Source organism: Chroicocephalus ridibundus, chromosome 9 (assembly GCF_963924245.1).
Source record: "Chroicocephalus ridibundus chromosome 9, bChrRid1.1, whole genome shotgun sequence".
Lineage (NCBI taxonomy): Eukaryota > Metazoa > Chordata > Aves > Charadriiformes > Laridae > Chroicocephalus > Chroicocephalus ridibundus.
In genome coordinates this window covers 35,690,894-35,711,689 of record NC_086292.1, presented here as the reverse complement: position 1 = coordinate 35,711,689, position 20,796 = coordinate 35,690,894, and the positions used below count along the sequence as shown (strand labels likewise).

At 37.5% G+C, this 20,796-nt stretch overlaps 1 protein-coding gene across 2 annotated transcripts in view; it reads left to right on the top strand.

Moving 5' to 3' along the window:
• Window positions 1-20,796, top strand: part of UNC13C (unc-13 homolog C) — a 228,370-nt gene that overhangs the window by 153,312 nt on the left and 54,262 nt on the right. For both annotated transcript variants that reach the window (XM_063345628.1, XM_063345627.1), the window contains 2 exons: window positions 5,365-5,498; window positions 19,440-19,525. In XM_063345628.1, the coding sequence (XP_063201698.1) occupies window positions 5,365-5,498; window positions 19,440-19,525 (220 nt within the window). The remainder of the gene's footprint in view (window positions 1-5,364; window positions 5,499-19,439; window positions 19,526-20,796) is intronic.

Here is a 20,796-nt window from a genome sequence, read left to right as displayed (position 1 = left end):
ATTTTTATATGGTAAAGGATGTATGTTATGCTACAATTTTAGAGTCGTCCTAGAGATAAAAAGTAGCCAAGTCAATTAGGGTGAGCGTATAAATAACCTGTATTGTCATGTCTTGATGGTGAGGATCTCCTACAGAATCTTCTTAAGGCATTTCATGGTTCTGTGCATGTGGACAGCATTACCATCCCAAGTGACATTACAGGGGATCAAGATATTTTAAGCAATCTTTCCGATGTGAAAAGGCTTGTGAAAAAGAAAATGATTCTGCTCTCTAGAAAACTTTCATTTGTATCAATACTTCCTGAAAGCTCTCTTGGTTACTATAAGAGCAATCTGTGATTTTAGCTTGTTCAGTGAATTACATATCCACCAAAAATGAGAGACAGGCAACTTCAGAAAATCATTCTTTTAAAAAGACATGAATCATGAACAGTATCTGTTAACTAGTGATTTTGTCGTCTTGATATATTGAGAATTTATGTTCCTCTTGACCTTTTCAGATGTATTTTTTTAAAATCTCATGATCGGTATTATCCTCTGTAATGATAGGCAGCATTCAGTGGTTCACATATCTTGTCACTTTGTTTGTGCCAATGTGGCACTAATTTGGTATAGTGGGTATTTAGTTCATGTTTTCATACTGGCGGTTTCTTTCTAATGGATATAACTTGATTAAAAAAGAGAAAGTTACTATTAACAAGATAAGCTTTTTCCACTTAATAGACCGTATAGTTAACCATGTTTATACTCCATAAATTTTGTGTGTGTAAATTGTTGTAAGAATATACTTTGTTTATGTGCAAACTAATCTAATCTTTGCATTTTAAAAGGCCTTTCCACAACTTCTGCATAGACTGTAAATACACTGTACCATGTAAGTGCATATGGTATGATTTCCTAAAGTGAAAGGATGCATACTGTTGGATATGGGACCAAATCACAAGACTGAGACATGAGCTATTATCATCTCAATTACAAAATTAGGACAGATAAATTTCTTTTGAGACCCCAGAGAAGGAAAAACTTCATTTAATAAAAGGGCATTCTTACTGACTGTTCGCAACAGACTGGTGGTAGACCCATGTCACCAAAGCAGACTTCAGCAAAGCAGTATAGAAATTAAACTTCAATGCCTCTAAAGGGTGTTTCATTTCATTAAGAAAATGTTAAAATATGACTATGACGCTGTCCTCCCACTCACTTTTTCTACACCATTATGCAGTTTACTATGCCTCTCAGTTATGCTAATAGAAACATTTTCAAGCCAAACACATTGTATCACTGAAATTTTTTTATATGAAAATAGCTCTGTTTCAAGTTAATTTTTACTCAAAGATGGAACTTTGTTCTGTTAGTTTTGCAACTTTGCAACTAATCAATGTAATCAAACTGCCAACAATGATTTACCTCATTATAATGCTTCTGTGAAGGCATCTGTTGCCGGAAACCACATAAAACAAATAATTATGCCAGCAATAATAACAATTAATGTAAAAACAATTTGAATGATTCTGAGCATTTCTAACCCATTACTTATATTTTATTATAAAGATTGGAAATTATAACTGGGCACAGGCACAGTATGCTCTTTCAGAGCATAAAACTACATCTGTTAATGTGAGACTATTTAAAAAATACCTTCTCTGGGGATTTTGAAAAGATCATCATGATTTTTAAATGATTTCTGTGGCAGAGAATTTTTGTAGAAAGCACCTCCTTGCGCCACTGTTGCTTTGTGAATTAATTGCTTTTATCTATCTATATTAAAGAACAGAATTTCACATTCTTTGATTCACATTCACAGTCATGAAAAGCTGTCTCAGCTACATGCCGTTTTTTTTCTGTGAAATATAGTTCTTGGATAAGGTGCTGGACTAAATGTGAACTGGCTTTGTCTTGTACAACCACCTTTCAGTTGGTTTGGCATAAACATGCACTAGCTTCTGATAAAAAAAATGGTGTATTATGAAAAAATCTTTAATATAGAAACAAGGACTTTTAATAAAAGTATAATGCAGACCAAGGAACGCCCTTGTGAATGACATTTAGTGCTCCAATATTAATTTCTGTTTTGAAAAGCAGTCTTGTTTGCATGTGTGGTTATAAATTGCCAGTGATGCTAGTCACACCATCCATTATAACTGCTTCTGAGCCTCACCTTTATTTCACTTGCTTTAGACACTGAAGCTGCAGCATTTGTAGATCAGCTGAATATGTAACAGTGTGATTAATGATACTTTTCTAAAATATTCCACCGTGACCACAAAAACAATTTCAATTAAGTGTTGTTGAAATTCCCTTTCTGCCGTTCTAAATGCTGTGAATAGATAGAAGTTAATTGAGGTTAAGATAACATTTAATTAATGCACTCTGACACTAATATAGTGTCATATCTATTCAAAGGCATAGATGGGGTCCATTGAAGTGGTCATATTTGGACTACAAATGAGAAGTACAGGGAATCAGATAGGTCAGGTTCAAGACCATCTGAGGAACCTGAAGATGCATAAGTCTGTGGGACTGGATGAAATCCATCCATGGGTCCTGAGGGAGCTGGCAGATGAAGTTGCTAAGCTGCTTTCCATTATATTTGCAAAGTCATGGCAGTCTGGTGAAGTTCCCGCTGACTGGAAGAGGGGAAACATAACCCCCATTTTCAAAAAGGGAAAAAATGAAGACCCAGGGAACTACAGACCGGTCAGTCTCACCTCTGTGCCTGGCAAGATCATGGAGCAGATCCTCCTGGAATCTCTGCTAAGGTGCATGGAAAATAAGGAGGTGACTGGTGACAGCCAGCATGGCTTCACCAAAGGCAAATCTTGCCTGACAAATTTGGTGGCCTTCTATGATGTTGCCGCAGCACTGGTAGATAGGGGAGAGCAACTGACATCATCTACCTGGACTTATGCAAAGCGTTTGACACTGTCCTGCACAACATCCTGGTCTCTAAATTGGAGGGGCATGGATCTTCAGGGATCAGTACTGGGACCAGTGCTGTTTAACATCTTTGTCAGTGACATGGACAATGGGATTGAGTGCACCCTCAGCAAGTTTGCCGATGACACCAAGCTGCATGGTGCGGTCAACACGTTGGAGGGAAGGGATGCCATCCAGAGGGACCTGGACAGGCTTGAGAGGTGGGCCGGTGCGAACCTCATGAAGTTCAACCAGACCAAGTGCAAGAGCCTGTACCTGGGTCATGGCAGTCCCAGGCACAAATACAGGTTGGGCGGAGAATGGATTGAGAGCAGCCCTGAGGAGAGGGACTTGGGGGTGCTGGTAGCCGAGAAGCTCAACATGAGCAGGCGATGCGCACTTGCAGCACAGAAAGCCAACCGCATCCTGGGCTGCATCAAAAGAAGTGTGGCCAGCAGGTCAAGGGAGGTGATTCTGCCCCTCTACTCTGCTCTGGTGAGACCACACCTGGAGTACTGCATCCAGAGCTGGAGTCCTCAGCACAAGAAGGACATGGACCTGTTGGAACGGGTCCAGAGGAGGGCCACAAAGATGATCAGATGGCTGGAGCACTTCTCCTATTAGGACAGGCTGAGGGAGTTCGGGCTGTTCAGCCTGGAGAAGAGAAGGCTCTGGGGAGACCTTATAGCAGCCTTCCAGTACTAAAAGGGGGCTTACAGGAAGGATGAGGAGGGACTCTTTATCAGGGAGTGTAATGACAGGACAAGGGGTAACGGTTACAAACTGAAGGAGGGTAGATTTAGATTGGATGTTAGGAAGAAATTCTTTCCTGTGAGGGTGGTGAGGCACTGGCCCAGGTTGCCCAGAGAAGCTGTGGCTGCCCCATCCCTGGAGGTGTTCAAGACCAGGCTGGATGGAGCTTTGAGCAGCCTGGTCTAGTGGGAGGTGTCCCTGCCCAGGGCAGGGGGGTTGGAACTAGGTGATCTTTAAGGTCCCTTCCAACCCAAACCATTCTGTGATTCTATGAATAGATGTTTATATAGGCATATATAGAAAATAGGCATGTTTATTTTCTCCGACTTACTAGTTGAATGAAAAGACCCCTTCCTATGTGTAGAAGAGACCTGCATGTGCAGACATACCTCTGTGTGGCAGAAATTATGTGTGTGTCCATACAGAGATAAAAATATTTCTTTTCATATTTGCTTCTCTGCAACGAAGTTATTTATTGGACATTGATAAGGAATGGGATCCTTCTGTCAAGCTAAGAACTGAAAAATACTTTTGTCTAGGAAACTGTAGACTATGAATTCATAAATCAAAACTGTAGAGACAAAATCTAGCTGTAAATGCACTTTTAGTGAGATTAAAAAGTATAAAATTCTCAATAGAAGTTTGTAAGTGGTGAATATTAATACATAGTTATAAATCCATAAAAAGGTGCAAAAGGCAGGCTTTTAGTCAAGAGGAATAAAAAACACTGCTTTACTGATCAACTTTTAGTTAATGACTGAAGAGTCATGGTGGTAATCCATATGATATATCAATGTGTCCTGTCCTTCCTTGTGATTATTACAAAAATGTAAGGGGCATCTCAAGTTCTCTGCTTTGGCTGTGAAACTGGTTGCAGTTCTCTTCATTTACAAGGAGTATAAAAAAATCCCATTTCCCTGGATAGAAAAGGAATCAAACAACAGATTGGTTTTGCTCACGGCTTGAAAATCCTTGGCAAGCCAATTCCGTCACAAGCCTCTCTTTTGGATATTCCTGTGTACCTTTTCCTAGTATTGTTATGTGTCCGGGGACTTTCCTTTTACCTCCTACTTTGTGGTGTTTTCCTCTGCCTCTCTCAAACACACACTTCGTGGTTCTGGCAGTCGATCTATGAGTCACTGGAAAATCTCTGTGCAGAATGCTTTGGGCAAAAGCCTTTTTTTTATTTTGGCTATTAAAAAGTAAAGGGAAAATTAATTACTTTTTCATTTACAGCGAACAGCGTAGCAGCTGTTAGGCCCAATAACTTCAGCATATAATCCAAAACAAAACAAGAAATGTTCATTATCGTTGTTTTTTTTTCAGTATTTATTGTGTACAGTATAAAAGTTCTGCCTCAGCAGACAATTTTACCTGGACTCAGTTTCAGCCCAGCAAAGAATTTAAGAATGTATTTAATTAAAGTGTGGACATGCACTAAAAATCAAGTCTCTATCGATCATCTTTGCTGACCTGGCTGTCTTAGCACTATGTATGTTTTTTTGATAGGTGTTCACAGCCAGGTACAGTCTGTCACGGTATCTACTCTAAGTTGGATAGACAATTTTTGTCCAAAATTTCTGAAGATTCTTAATATGTCACTCTTTCCAACCAAGTAATAATCTGTGGGTGGAAATCCCATAATATTTTCTCTAATTTTTGTAATATAAAATACATTCAATCTTGTTTTAACAGGGTAAGAAACAAGAAGTTCCTAAGGAAGAACAGGGACCAACAACAAAGAATTTGGATTTCTGGGCACAGCTTATTACTCTGATGGTCACCATCATAGATGAAGATAAAACAGCGTATACACCTGTTTTGAACCAGTAAGTAATTACTTTCCCCATAAAAATTAAGAGTCATGGATGTATTAAAATAAGGACAGGAAATATGCCTGAATCAGTAGTTGTATTTTAAATATAATCTAGCTAGATATTTTTAAAAATACAGAATACAATATTGACATAGTTTGATAAAGACTTAGTGCTCTGATCGTGGAAAGATAACTTTTTGTTTTAGGAACACTAAAGACACGTGGTATGTGAACCACCCCAAAAAGTTAAGTAGCAAAACATTATGTTAAGATAACTAAATGGATAGACGGAAGAGAGAGTTCAGTGAAATAATGTATAAATGTTCGTATAGTATCTTGGCACACAAGGTGTTCAAATCATGATGAAAGTTTTTTAGGTATTATAATAGAGTTTTAGCAATGTATTTGTAAAAGAATAATGAACTTCACAAAAAGACCCTCTCCAAATTTATGATTGGCTAGAGAGAAAGCCTAGCCAGGATGACTTGAAAGTTCATAAAATGGAGAGCAATATCCTGGACTTACCAGAGATGGAAGTTGACTTCTCAAAATTGAAGATGTAACAGATGAGGGAGGTACAATCAATAACTAAGACAAGTTGAATAACTTACGGTTGATACACTAGTAGAGAAGAGAGGGCAAATCAATAAACATAGGAGGAGGAGACAGAGTGCTGGGTTTTGAAAATGAAGTATACAGGAGAAGTGCAAAGGAACATATTTCACATATTAAGGCTGGATAAACGAATGTCGCACTAATTGGGAAGTGACATGATGAGGGCCTAGGGAAAAGTTTTAGCTCTTTTAGCTCTTTGGAGCTATTTTACAGCTATTTTACAGAGAGATTCTAGAAAATCTCGGCATAGTCTAGCTGTGATGATTTATGCAAAAGTTAAAATTGAAATTTATAACCGTATTATGGCTAAGCAGTAGAGGTGTCTGCAGTGACATTTAATGGAATTGTCTGAAGGGGAGCAAGAAAAAGTCTATTCCTTTCAGCCAAAACAGGGTAGATACTAAAAGGCACTCTGTACATGGAGATGGGCTTGGCTGTTGATAAAAGGTACCATACCTTTTTATGGACCCACAGTGTGGTTACCAAAGAAACCTACTGGTGATAACCAGAAGTTGGAAGGTATTTCGTTGTCTTGTGATTCCTTCTTGTCCTTTAAGCAAATGAAGGATTTTTTCAGTCCTGGGTAATAAAATTCCCTTTGTTCTGTCATTTCCTGCACCAGCCTTATTAAGGGACAAGTTCTTACCGTACTCTTTTCCTGTTTACTCCATTTATACAACTTAGTGTGACCTTCCTCTATTGACAAAAGCTCAATTTTTTTTCTGACTGTCTATAACAAATGTACTTATTATAAAACATCTAACTGGAACAAGTAACAAATACACACGTGTTTCATTTCAGTCTTTTCACTGAAATTAAACAAGAGTAATGGGGGGTTAATTATCCTAAAAATTGTTCTAACTATGTTCTTGCATAAACATGAGGGAGAAAGGAAAGGGATAAAGAACAGAGCTCCTCCGAGGGGATTAGGAGATTCCCTAAAGCACAGCTGAGTGGTTGTGTAAAATGTGAAAAGAGAATCAGGAGTGTGCAGAGTTGGGGCAGATTAAGGGAGAGAGTTTGTGTGTGACTTCTCTCCCATTTTCACTGTTATTTTGGAAGTGGAAGCATGAATAGAAGGAATAAAGTGTCTTTGAGAAATAGGAGACATCAGGAGCAAGAGATGAAGAGGCTGTGGGTGGAAAAACTTGAAAAACTACTGAGTTGCTTTGGATAGTTTTTTTTAAAAGAAAAGCTTCTCCTAACACAAAAGCAGCATGAAAAAACTGTTGAGAAAACTGACAGGCAGCCTCTTCCCCCTTGCTTACCCCAGAAAAGAAAATGGATGAAAGGAAAATAGAAGTTGAATGCATGAGAATATTGCAAAACTATGACTCCTTATCAGAAATGTATGGCCATGTGGTCTCTCAATGGAATCTTGAGGCCTATGTCTATTTGAGTCCTTTTGTAGAAATGAGGTCACTGAAGATCCCCAGGAGAGCTCCAAGCATTCTGATATGAGTTTTCACAATGGTATAATGTTACTCAGAAATTCTTTCCTCAACCAGTTTTGGAAACCCTATTTTTATATCTACCTTGGAGGCAAAAAAAAGATGCTGTGATAGAGCAGTCTGAACTGCATCAGTTGATGAATCCAGACGAAACATGACATGATTGCCTCAGCAAGCATTACATCAACTGAAAGACCATACCAGACCATGCAGTGGGAGTCGTGTGGGCAACCTGCAGATGTTATATGACATAAGAAACTTGACAAGTTGGAGGGAAAAACATGAAGTCTGGTATTTAAGTTGTAAAATTCTCATTCTATTAGTTAAAACATTGTAAAATGTATTCAGAACCTGATTCACAAGCAAATATAGGACTTCGCAGCGTTTGTCAAATATGCATTGTACACACTGCGAGGCAACAGAAATTGCTATCGAAATGAAATATCTGTTCAATTAAAAGGAACAAAAAATCAGGAACAAAAGCTTCAGCTGAAATATGCTTGTGTATTTGGAAATCAAGATCTAAAGTTTGTGCCTCTGCACATCTTTAGTAAAAAGCTTTCAATTTAATTGTATGGAACGTATACTCAAAATAGTTATGGGTGGTGGTATAATACAAATTTAATAAATGAACAGCTCTGGTGGGACTTCTAAATTCATTATTTACTGATTCTTACATCTTTGCAATGTAAAGATCCATTTTCTTTCTCCTGTGAACACTGCGTGTTTTATACTCTTATTTAGTTCTTCAGTACTTCATAGAAGCATAGTATACCAGGTTGGAAGGGACCTCAAGGATCATCTGCTCCAACCTTTCTCGGCAAAAGCACAGTCTAGACAAGATGGCTCAGCAGTCTGCCCAGCTGAATCTTAAAAGTGTCCAATGATGGGGAATCCGTCACTTCCCTGGGGAGATTATTCCAATGGTTGATTGTTCTCAGTGTGAAAAACTTTCCTCTTGTGTCCAATTGGAATCTCAGGTCCCTTTCCACAGAGCTGCTCCCCAGCTGGGTAGATCCCAGTCTGTGTTGCAGTCCTGGATTGTGTTTTCCCAGGTGCAAGACCTTACACTTGTCCTTGTTGAACTTCATAAGGTTCATGTTAGCCCACTCTTCCAGCTTATCCACGTCTTCCTGCAGTGTGGTTGTCCCTTCCAAAGTGTCCAGTTCCTCACTCAGTTTGGTGTCATCGGCAAACTTCATCAGGGTACGGTTGATCCCATCATCCAGGTCACTTATGAAGATATTAAACAGTGTTGGGCCCAGTATCCATCCCTGGGGGACACCACTTGTGACAATTTGCCAGTTTGAAAAGGAGCTATTGACCACCACCCTCTGAGTGTGGCACGTCAGCTAGTTTCCCACCCCCTGCACAGACCATTTGTCTGGACCGTAACACGTAAGTTTCTCTAGGAGGAGGCTGTGGGGGGAACTGTGTCGAAAGCCTTGGAGAAATCGAGGTAGACAATGCCCAGCACTTGCCCCTCATCAACCAAGCAGATTACTTTGTCGTAGAAGGCAATCAGTTTTGTCAAGCACAATTTGCCCTTGGTGAATCTGTGCTAGATTTTCCAAATCATATGTTTCATTTGACTTATGATAGCCCCCAGCAGGATTCTTTCCATAACTTTTCCAGGGAGTGAAGTAAGACTGATGGGCCTATAATTTCCTGGATCCTCCTTTAAGCCCTCCTTGTAGATGGGTATGACATTAGCCTTCTTACAGTCTTCTGGGACGTTCCCCGATCTTCACGACTTCTCAAAGGTTATGGAGAGCAGCTTCACAAGTATGTCAGTGAGCTCTCTTACCACCCTAAGATGTTAAGGGCAAGTTGATTTGTCGGGGTCAAGCTCCTGTAATAGTTTGCATACCAACTCTTTCTTCACTGGTGGTGGGTCTGTATTTGCATCAACCTGGATCGTTGTTCCTAAGGCCTGGGGCCAAACAGTGCTGGTAAAGACAGAGGTGAAGAAAGTGTTGAGGACCTCTGCCTGTTCAGCATTGTCAGTGATTAATTCCTGTCCTGTTCCCACTGTTAAACAATTTCCTTTTGTCTCTGCTTGTTGTTTACATACCTGAAGAACCCTTTCTTGTGATTTTTGACATCTCTGGCCAGTTTAAATTCAAACTGAGCTTTTGCTTTTCTGACCTGCTTTTCTGACCTGCTTTCATTTTCTCATGTAGCGATGTATCATACACTTTAAGACCAGATTAGTTATATAGAATGTATAAGGTCTTGTCCAATATGTTTTCTTCAAGAAAAGGGACGTTGCTTTGGTTAAAAATAAGAACTTTGGATAGGTGGAGGATAGAGCACAAAGAGTGAGAACAAGTGAACTCTTTGCTCATGGTTTAAATAGAATACATATTTTCCAAAATCAGATAGAACTTTTGTCTTAAGAGATAGTGAAGCAGTGACCATGCCCAGCACTGCACAGATATTGCAATGTAACCGGTTGCTGCATGCACAGCACAAAAATGAGTGTATTCTTACACAACAGGACCAGACTCTCTTTAACACCTGAACCCACCAAGTATGGAATATGAGCTGTTCTGAGAATGTGCATCTGAGGTTCAGGGACTTCGATATTCTTAAAATGTAGCAGACTGCAGATTTGACAGCACAAATAAAGAAAAAGCATTTTTAATTGTCATGACAGGAATTTCTTAGTTTAGGATTGAACTAGAGACATAATACTATCTAGGATAAATACTTTTGGCGTTTATTTACGTTTTGCTTCATACATTGATTCTTCTCATTTTCTTTGAAGCTGAGTTCAGTTTCCATCCATTAATCTGTGGCTTTACATTTAGCACTTTGTTAGAACTAGACAGTGGAAACAGTTTTCATTAAATTTTTGCCTAAGTAAAATCAATAGGGAGAAGACATTCGTAAGTGTCTAGCTTTAATATGCAGTTTAGTATTTTTGGAAATGGAAATGATCATATTCAGACAACTTAATGATTTTTCCAATGAAAACCTAGCATATTCTGTTTATTAAGAAGTTCCACCAAATAGTATTGTATGGTGACTTATGAGTTGAGGATTAGAGACTGTCATGCAAGTGAGGAAGGCGGTTTTTAATAGCAATGTTTTAGGTAAACTGAGATTTTATAATATTGCTCTAAGAATGACAGAGAAATTGGGAAAATTATGGCCTATGAGACAGAAATAATTGTAGCAAGAGGAAACAATGACTAATAGAGCACTCTCCTGGTCATCCTCCTGCTTCACTGAGAAATGTGAAAATGTGTGGCTTTTACAAAGGTTAGAAAAAGTAATATGTAGTGTTTTTCTGTGATATTTGCTGCTTAGGGACCAAATTCTGAAATAGTTTGTGAAAGAAAAGTCTTTTTACCTAAAAATAAGGTGATAAAATACTAATAATACAAAAATCCTGACTTACATAGATGCTTTAGAATTTGACCTTTGATTATCACTTCTATTTATAATAACTCAGCTGCTTGGTGTTGCTGCTGCTATCTTCAGTGTATGGTAAATTTTGTGTGCTTCTAGTGTGTGTTAAGCTTTGTTAGATTCTTACATATAATAACACTGCAACAGTAACTATGATAGTTGCATAACACCCAGAACAACGATAGCTGCGTAATACACATCAGCCTCTGATTGTTTTAAGTATGGAAACTAGCATGAGTTTTAGAAAGGAAGTTCAGAGACACTTGTAATTAAGTATATGCGTAGCCCATAAACACTGAAATACACAAATGTCGTAAGCGTGTATTTTAGTAAATGCTTGGACATAAGGAACAGAGAGAAGATTAACTCAACAACAGAAAAAAACAAATCCTTGTATGGATTCACACCCAGGAAAGAACCCCAAATTTTCCATTATGTATAGTTCTTAGATCACAGGTTTAACAATGCACAAAAGGACAGCATGTGTAGACCAATATAATTGTGCTTCATTACCATGATGACAAGGGGTTAACCAAATTGTAGAGTAGTGAGCTTAATAATGACTATTAGGAAGGAGGCTGTCTCCTTTCTGTGCTGCTTTCCAGCTCCCAGAGTTACAGTGCCTCTGCTTATGAGAGATGGCTACCATCATCCTTCTAGAAAAAATGATCCCAAAAGGAAAAGGCCTTTGTATAAACCAGTCCTCAGATCAATGCTGTTAACTGTCCTTCCAATTTGATGGAGAAATTCTAGGATGCATACTTCTTTTCTGACAAATGTGTGTCTCATGTTCCTTCAAATATATCTCCTTCCCCTGAGTAGGGTAAAAGATTTTGCAAAATACTCTGAAGTCCCTAATTCCTTTCTTGGGTTTGTTTCAAAGAGTTTGATCTGAAAGAGGACTTGGGATTAACTCCAGTAATTGCGTTTCTGGAGTAGAGTTAAGATAGAGTTTAGGAAAAAGAAATAACATTTCTTTTTTTGCCCAGACCTTTATCTGAAATCCAGAAACATGAAATGCGGCTTTCATTAGGGTAAGAAATACGTGATAAGAGTCAGTGCTTATTTACATAAAGATGTACCTAGATTCTTGGTTCCATCTCCTTGCTCAGAATGACCAGATGAGCCATTGCCCTGAAGTACAGCACTCAGTAAGCCCCTTGTCTTCCATTTCTGTCACCATCCATTTTAAAAATTCTTTAGGCTTTTTCTGCCTGCAGCTCACACAACTTAGAGATGGTATCTCAGTCTCTGATTTGCAAAAATAAACCCTAGACTATGCATTTGAATAGCTTCTTACCCAGTCCAGCTCTTTGTACAATATGAGGAGACTTGGTCTCTCTCTCTTGAGTTTGTCGGAGTGCTTGGCATACCCTTTGGCTTTCTTTGAATTAGTTTTTGAATCCAAGCCCCAGCTTTAGCATCCATTAACATCTTGAGCACAGCAATAAATTATGCTAAGAAATCCTTGAGCTGTCTGTAACTTGTTGGGAAATGAAAATAATTTCAGTCCCTTAGTTGAAGGATGGTTTCTCACTGAGCTCGTTCGTCTGTAGATGAAGTTTCTCTTGCATCAAACCGAGTAAGAAAAGGAGAATCAACCCTGCATGTGACTCTAATTGTTGACCATTTTGTCAGGGAACCAGAGAACTTCTACACTAACCTAACTACCTGGGTCTGTGAAGGATTTTGACTGTGAATTTTTTTAATAGACTCTTCTTCAGGACTCGTTTCTTCTATGTATTTTAATGCTTTTGGATAATCTTTGCTTTCAATTGTGTGTGCATTTTGATATATGTTGGAATTTGCCTTCAGTTGTGGCCCCAAATGCAGATAAATGAACTGCTGTGAACTGTGACATACGACATTTTTGAGCAGTGTCTGAGTATTCTATGTCAAGGTCACTTTTAGGGACAACAAATAGAATTATACGGCTTCTTCTGTCATTATTCTTAGCTGGAAAGATATATTACAGTTGAAAAAACATTGCTACTGCTTCTAACATTTAGAATCAAACTCAAGATGTGCCAGAACTATTTATAGCACAAATTAGAAGTTGTACTTACAGTTGTCAAGTACTGATTTTAGCATTATAACATGATGTCAGGAAGGAATGTAATATAACATGGAATTTGTAAGAAGCTGTCTTCCTTTTTACAATGCTATTTTTAGGGTCCTCCAAGCAGTTTTAATGGTGTCCACAAATGTCAAGCCGAGGCTCTTTTCCTTCTTCTTTACCTATAGATGTATAGATGTTAGAATTAAAAAATGAAGAGGGCGTTGAAAATATTAAATTTACATAATATACTTAGAAGCAAAACCATCTGAGCAGATTAATACTGAAGAATGGCAGGCATAATAAAATCTCAGTCATGTTCTGCTCTGCAGTTTACATTACTGCTTATTGTATACAATCTTAACATCAGCATTTTTCATAATCCTGGCAATTCAGCCTGTCAGTTTAGTGAAATACGGCTGACAGAATGCTAAGTGCATCTCTCTGACACAGTGCAAGCTAGGAGCAAGGGAAGAGTAAGCTTTTTGGGAGTCATGTACTTGGAGATAAATATCAAATGTTAATTGATCCCCTAGAATTTTCTGTTCTTATTTATTTCACATTTTCTCTGAATATTCATGTAATAGTATGTGTATATATATTTATATGTATGTATATTAAAGCAAACTAGAACCCTGTCCTGGCTAGAAAGAGGCCTCAGAAGAAAGATTCAAAAGCTGATGTTCTCTTCTTGACTGACATTCACCTGTTATAGGACCTTAAGCAACTCATTTTTACTTTGTCGTCTTCCCCGTTGCCTGACTTGTCTTTTTAAACTGTGAGTTTTGAAGGTCAGTGATTTTTCTCTTATTACATATTTTAAAGTTCCTGTATAGTAATTTCTTAAACCTACCAGAGCCTTTAAGTGCTATTGTAATGCAAATGATAAATTATGTATTATTATTACATGAGTAATCTTAGAAACATGAGTAACCAAATTAAAGTAAACGTGACTATTCATACATAAAGCTGTCTCTGAGGATAATTGTGGCAGGAGGGTGCATGCTATAGCCATACCAATTACACTTCCCCACAGGAAAAAAGGCTTGCACTTGTATATAGTACATATACATATAAAGTCTTCATCAGTATTCTGCAGCCTTAAGTTGTGCACATGCCTTTATATTCTTAAATGAATGCACAAATGGTATTATAACAATAGGGATAGATTGTTTAAAATACATATAAAAGTTAGGGAGATAAAAAACAGATAACAGTGTATGTTGTGAAGTAGACATGACACAATTTTTAGCCCTTCCGTTAGATAAGGTACAAACTACCCAGCAAGTGACAGAGACTAGAAGCATGCTGTGAAAATTTCCAATATTGTCCAGTAACTCCTGGCAGATGGTAAGCCACTAGAAGCATTCTTGATTCTTTACTAGAAGAATAATGACTGGAAAAAAGTTCTGCAGGCGTTAACTAGCTTGTCATTGTATGACAGATTGCTTCATAATAAACAAGTCAACAAAAATGAACACAATATTCATTGAAATACTGCAGGCATTTCCCACATTGTTCATGCAAACAGTCCTGCTGGTGGACTTAAATGGAACATTCCTTTCAATCTTGTCATTTTACAGTTGGCTTCTCTACTTGCTCTGGTAGGACCGATTTGTATTGGCATTTGTACTTATCATAGAGATGCTAATCTATGTTTGACATTAGATTTCAAGCACAGTCTACGTCAGCCTTCCCTCATCACACCTGTGATGGAATCAGTAATGCTGCTCCTCTAAATGAGGTCTGCAAATTCATTGTCTGTGTGACACAGTGCAGAAGATGCAGATCATGATGTCTAATGAGGTTTACTATCACTGGTTTGCACCTTAAGTCCTAAAAGTAATGTAGCTGAAAGAGGAAGATATCTTGCATTATCAGCAGCATGGAGGTCAATAGTCATTTGTTCCATGCCCATCAATGCAAGGTCTGGGATATGGTATAAGAAATACCTAAAACATCGTCTGCTTGAATGGTGCCACCTCTGCTACAATTAGTGAAGCTGAACCAGCTTTGCTGGTAGTTACTGTGGGGTTTAACTGAATGAAAAACCTCCATTCTGACATTTGGGAGAAGTGTGGAAGGAAGCTTCTGTTTCTGATGAGCTACATCTGATGACTATTTGAAGTTCTACAAGGCTTTAACTTATTTTCGTGAGATCTATTTTAGTATGCCCACACTTGCATAAGAACTCTGTCAAATGGAAATGAATTGGATAATCGAGACTTTTGTGGATAATGTGACATGTTTTAAAATGCCTATTTCAGTGGATTTCTCTTGGGTTTATATTTAAAATACATAAGTGATTGTTTGATTTGAATAAGAAATGAAATGGTCATTTGGATTTCAAATAATTTTTTTATCTCTAGAGATCTCAAAGATTTTTTTTTTATTATTTTATCTTTTATTCCAGGGGTGTTTTTAATTGCCTCTTTTCAGGCTTTGATAAAGGAGCTCTTAGAAACCATGACATTTGTTAATAAAACAAATTTCATGCAATGGAGGAATGTTAATCAAAACACAGTACTATGAAAAGCTCAGCTACCTTTTTAGCAATTTAAGAACCTTAAGAAGAGACCAAAACCTGCCACCCTCATGAATAAAGCTGCTAGTACACTGAGTTGTATTTTGCATAATAACATACTGGGCTGCATTTGAAAGACCACAGCCCACAGGTTGAAGGAAGTGATTGCTTCACAACCTATGGCACTGCATTTGGATGGTTGTTTCCAGTTTTGATTCCCCAGTACAAGACAGAAATTGTCAAACTGGAGAACTACACTGGAGGACAGCCAAGAAGATTAGGGGGATGGAACACCTGATGTGTAAGGAGGAGCTGAGGGAGCAGTCTGTACAGCCTGAGGAAAACACAGCTAAGGCCAGTGCCAATTGCGTTCTTCAACTTCCTAATGAGATGTTATAAGGAAAAGACAGAGCCAAACCACTTCTAGAAGTGCACAGTAAAAGACCCGAGCACAATTATCAGGTAGGGACACTCAAATTAGCTATAAAGGAGCAAATCTATGTTCTACAGTGAGAGGGGCCAAACACCGAAATACGTTACCCACAGAGATTGTGTCATTTTAATGTTTGGAGGTAGTCAGAATTCAGCTGTACAGGCCCTGGGCAACCTGACATTACTTTGAGGTTCTCTCTGCTTTGAGCTAGATGACCTTCGATGTCTATTCCAGCTTAAATTGTTCAAAAATTGTATAAAAATAGCTGCATTAGCTCAAAAAAAACATCCAGTCTGCTGTCCATGTGGTAAATACTGGATGCACTGGATGCCTGGAGAAAGGTGTATCACAGTCATCATTGCTATTGTTTGAAATAGTAGCCATGATATTATAGCCTTTCTAGTTAAGGACAAAATTTTGCTCTATCACAATTATGATACTTGTTGACACAGGTCTTAACTTTATTTCCTTTTTGTTGACATTCAGAGCAAATCTTTGGAATGCATGATATATTCTGTCAGTCCTGTACAGCTAATTATTTCTGAATGTGTTTAACTTTTTATAATTTTTTTAATAAATATTTATCTCTTTTTCATTTTTTTTAATAAGTAGTTTGTGGCTAATTAGTTTTGTGGTACAAGATGTTGTACTGTCTCAAATTGCGGTACATCAGTAAAGAGGATAAAGAATGCAGAGCAGAGTAATAGAATAAAGTTTATTTTCTTGTGTCAACACAAGTCATGAATGACAGAATAAAAGAAAGCCGTGAATCAGATGTGAAATGGCTGTTTCTAATGTGCAAAACCAGTATTTCTCACAGCTCCTGTTGTGCATACCTGTCTGAGCTGTGGTAGCAAACATGCAAGCTTGTGAAGGCAGTGTTGAAAACTAGAAGTTTACTTTCCTTACAGGATTCCTCTTACTACTGGCTCTGACATGAGTGTTGATCATAAATGCAAAAAGTGGAAAAGCAATGGTATCATTGTGTGGAGAAGGGGCTGGAATAGTGCTGAAGCCAGAGTTAAGCAAGTAGTTTTACTTTCTGAATCAGGATTAAATTATCTGGAAGTCACACTATTAAACTATAGGAAACTTTAATGAAATAAAGCCTAGCTAAACCCTGGCAAGCTATGCGATGTCATTTCCAAGCATGTTAATGCTTGGAGAAGTGTATTTTATGGCCAATATCACAGCACAATGAGATCCACAGGAATATTAGGTACTAGTTCATTAGCATGTTAAATCAATTTCACTGGCTGAAAATGTTGATTAGGTTAACTGTCCACATTACATTACTAACCTACTTTGGACAAATTAAAAATCTATTATTTGAGTCTCTGATGAATACACCTACGGGTATCATAGCTGCCACGAAGCAAATTAATTACATGTGAAAAGTAAAAGTTTTATACCAAAACACAGTGGTGCTTTCTGTTGCATGATCTTTTTTCATCACAGTAATCTCCTGCTAAGAGGTCACTGTGTTGGATAAAATGAAGCAGGATATATGGGAATGGCAGTCAGTCCTGCAGGGCTGCATACAAAAATGTGTCCATGTAGTGATGAAATTGCAAATATCCATACCCTGGGGGCTGGGTGGAAGGATTTCATTGGTATCTCCAGTTGATGATTATGCATTAGGCTTATATTTCTGAGGGACACACAAGTTGGTATCCCTGAACATGAACTTTAGGTACCTAACTGAAGTCTGGTGGGATGCATCGAGCACACTGTGCCAAACCACAGTAATTTAAGCAACATAGTGCAAAGATAATTGTAGTTTGTGTGGGCACATGTTTTCACAAGTTAAAATGTATACACATATATATACACTACTAATCAAACAAATGCATTTTTGTCAGACCCAGTCCTGCGTTATGGCCAGCTTTGCGTTATGGCCAGCTTTTCATTATGGACAAAAGACAGTGTCAGTATTAAATAAACTTTTAAATATTTCCTCAGAGCAACATTGTCAAAGTTCATGCCTGAGCACTCAGACTGGACTGGAGGTAAAGAAATTTAGACAGTTACAGCTAAAATACATTTGAGCTTTTGAACAACAATTAATTTTGTGTTAACAGGATTAATACAAAGTTCTGTAATTGAGCATCCATTAGCATAATGAAGGCATATCAGTGATCTCAACTAGCAAATGCTTCATATTAAAGTGACAGAGCTAATGAGCTGTTTAAGTAATTTTTCTTTGCAGATACTATCAGGGTCAAATACGTCCATGGAAAGAATACATTACTTATATTGCTGTCCTATTAAAGTTGCACATCTTTCTTGTTCTTTCTTTGGCAATAAGAAAAAAATTTTACATTTTTACAAAAATTCTTAGAGAATATTTTCTGAATTTGATTAGTGCTTCAATACAAGGTCAAAATACTTCGGATCAAATTCTCTGCTAGCGTAAAGTCATGTGCTAAACTCAAGACAAAAGCCATACAGCTCCACATGTTTCCTTATGAACATGTTTTTTGATGATTTTCTGTGTTGATGGTGAACTGCTAGTGTATTCGCATGGCTCTCCCTGCACCGCTGTACTATAAACAGCTCTTTTACGACTCAGAGGTTCTGTGCGGGACTTCCTGCTCTCTAGCTGCGTGACCTGCTTTGGTCTGCTTCTCTGCCCTGAGAACTGCTCGTCTTGATGTCAGTCCCACCCCGGCAGTAAGGACAGACTTTTTTTTTTTTTATTTTTAAAAGAGACAGACAAATAGCTCTCCTTTTAAATACGATGTGAAACATGCAGTGTCTGTCACTAAAATGTCAGCTTTTGCTAGTAGCTAACAGTGAAGATACTAAATGCAAGATTAAGGCTTTTCTTTTACATAGAATAAGAAGCAGCTGGGATCTGTGAGAAAGTTGTAGAAAAATACTTACTTGATAACAGCAAAAAATACCTAAAAAGGACTGTTTTTCAAAGATGACATGAAGCATAAGACCAAAACTAGAAGTTTTATCAAAAGTATGCATTTTTCTACCCTTTATGTTCTTTACTGTTTTATCCATACTTCAAGGTGAAAGTCTTCAAACGGTGAATTGGGTTCAACTAGTATAAACCAATATAGCTTCATAGAGAACTTCACTATTTTCCATTGTAATAAGGGAATTAAGGAAAACCTGTAGCTGCTAACCATCTGAGCCAACCGTTTGAGGTTTTTCATAAGACATCTGATTTATCTAAAGTTTGAGGAGTTCTCTGCAAGATAGATGGATGTTTCTTGATTTAAAATGTCATGCGAGGGAATTGGTGCAACATTCAACTAATTACTTATTTTTTATTTGGGAAGTTTTTATTTGAAGATTGGATGGTTTGTATAATTGCACAAAACACAAAATACAGTAAGTGCATACTAGGGGAATTATTTTGTGGAAATATTTGCCTTTCTGCTGTGCAGTTGTAAGCATAATTTCTAGCAGCAGGTGAACTGATGTAATGTGATTGATTGCAGGTTCCCTCAAGAGCTGAACATGGGGAAAATCAGTGCTGAAATCATGTGGACTCTGTTTGCCCAGGACATGAAATATGCTCTGGAAGGTAATTAGAACAAACTATTAATTGCACTAGAGAGTTCACCAAGACTGATTAGCCACTACAGATCACACCTGGCATCAGATTTCTGTGGGTGGTAAGAGTTTTCTGACATACTTGTTTAAGATGTTTCATAGGTTAGTGAAAAAGAAGTGTTGTAAGGGGAGAAAATCATTGCACTGCAACTATATTAAGTCATCTGTAGAAGAAGGAGACAAACTGTGACTTGAAATGCTACTTGTTACCTAAATCTGACAAAATCATCAATGTCCAAAGAACCACAAATATGCTTGCTAGAGAGCATTGTAGGCATTCCATTTTTTCTTACCAGCTGAAAAATGCTAACTTGCCCGTAAAAAACATTTACAAAATGAAATTATGGAGGAAACACACACAGATAATTAAACATTTTTGTTTTCAAAAGGCAGGTTATATTCATTCTAACTCCAACAGAATCAAATGCAGTTTCCTTTTATTCTTTAAGATATACGTTTAACCTGTGTTTAACCATAGACAAAATATACTTATGTTCTCTATAGCAAATAATCTCTAACTAATAGTTTCAAACCTACTCATTAAAATACGGCTATTGCAGAAAACCAAGTAAAAATACCTGAATGAAACTTTTTTAAAAAATACAGAAGAGAAGGAGTTAAGGAAATAGTCTTAATTACTGATAGAAATATTGCCAGTCCATATACATGTATTCACGCAAACTTTTAGATCATTATTAAAATCCTGACTCTTGAAAATAAGTTCATAAACCTCTGTTGAACTAGTGGGGTTTTTTTGGAGAATAAAAAATGATGATGTTAGCTGAAGTTCACTAATTTTCTTTACCTACTAAACAGATTTCACGTTTCAATATGAGGGAAATGAAAGAGGATCTTAGTTTCCATCTGAGTATAGAGTTTCCATTAGAGTGTAGCTAAGATGAATTGGGAACTAAATGGATCAAATCTGAATTTGGTCAGTAAACTAGTTTTTTGCATTGTAAGATATGTAATAAAATGCATTCTGTTGGTCTTTTATGTATACAGGCTTTACAGAATTTCTCTCCATACAGTAAAAATTGTTATTCAGAGAAAGAAAGGATTTATAGCGATAGCCAATTTTTTTTTACTTCCACTGTAGCAAAAACAGCTAATTGTGATTTTTAGGTAAGCAAAACTCACATTATCTTCAGTAAAACCTGCTACTAACTACAGAGCAAGTCTGCCAGTGGTGAAAGTATGAGGTTGGATTTAAACAACAACGCAACTCAACAGCCATAAAGG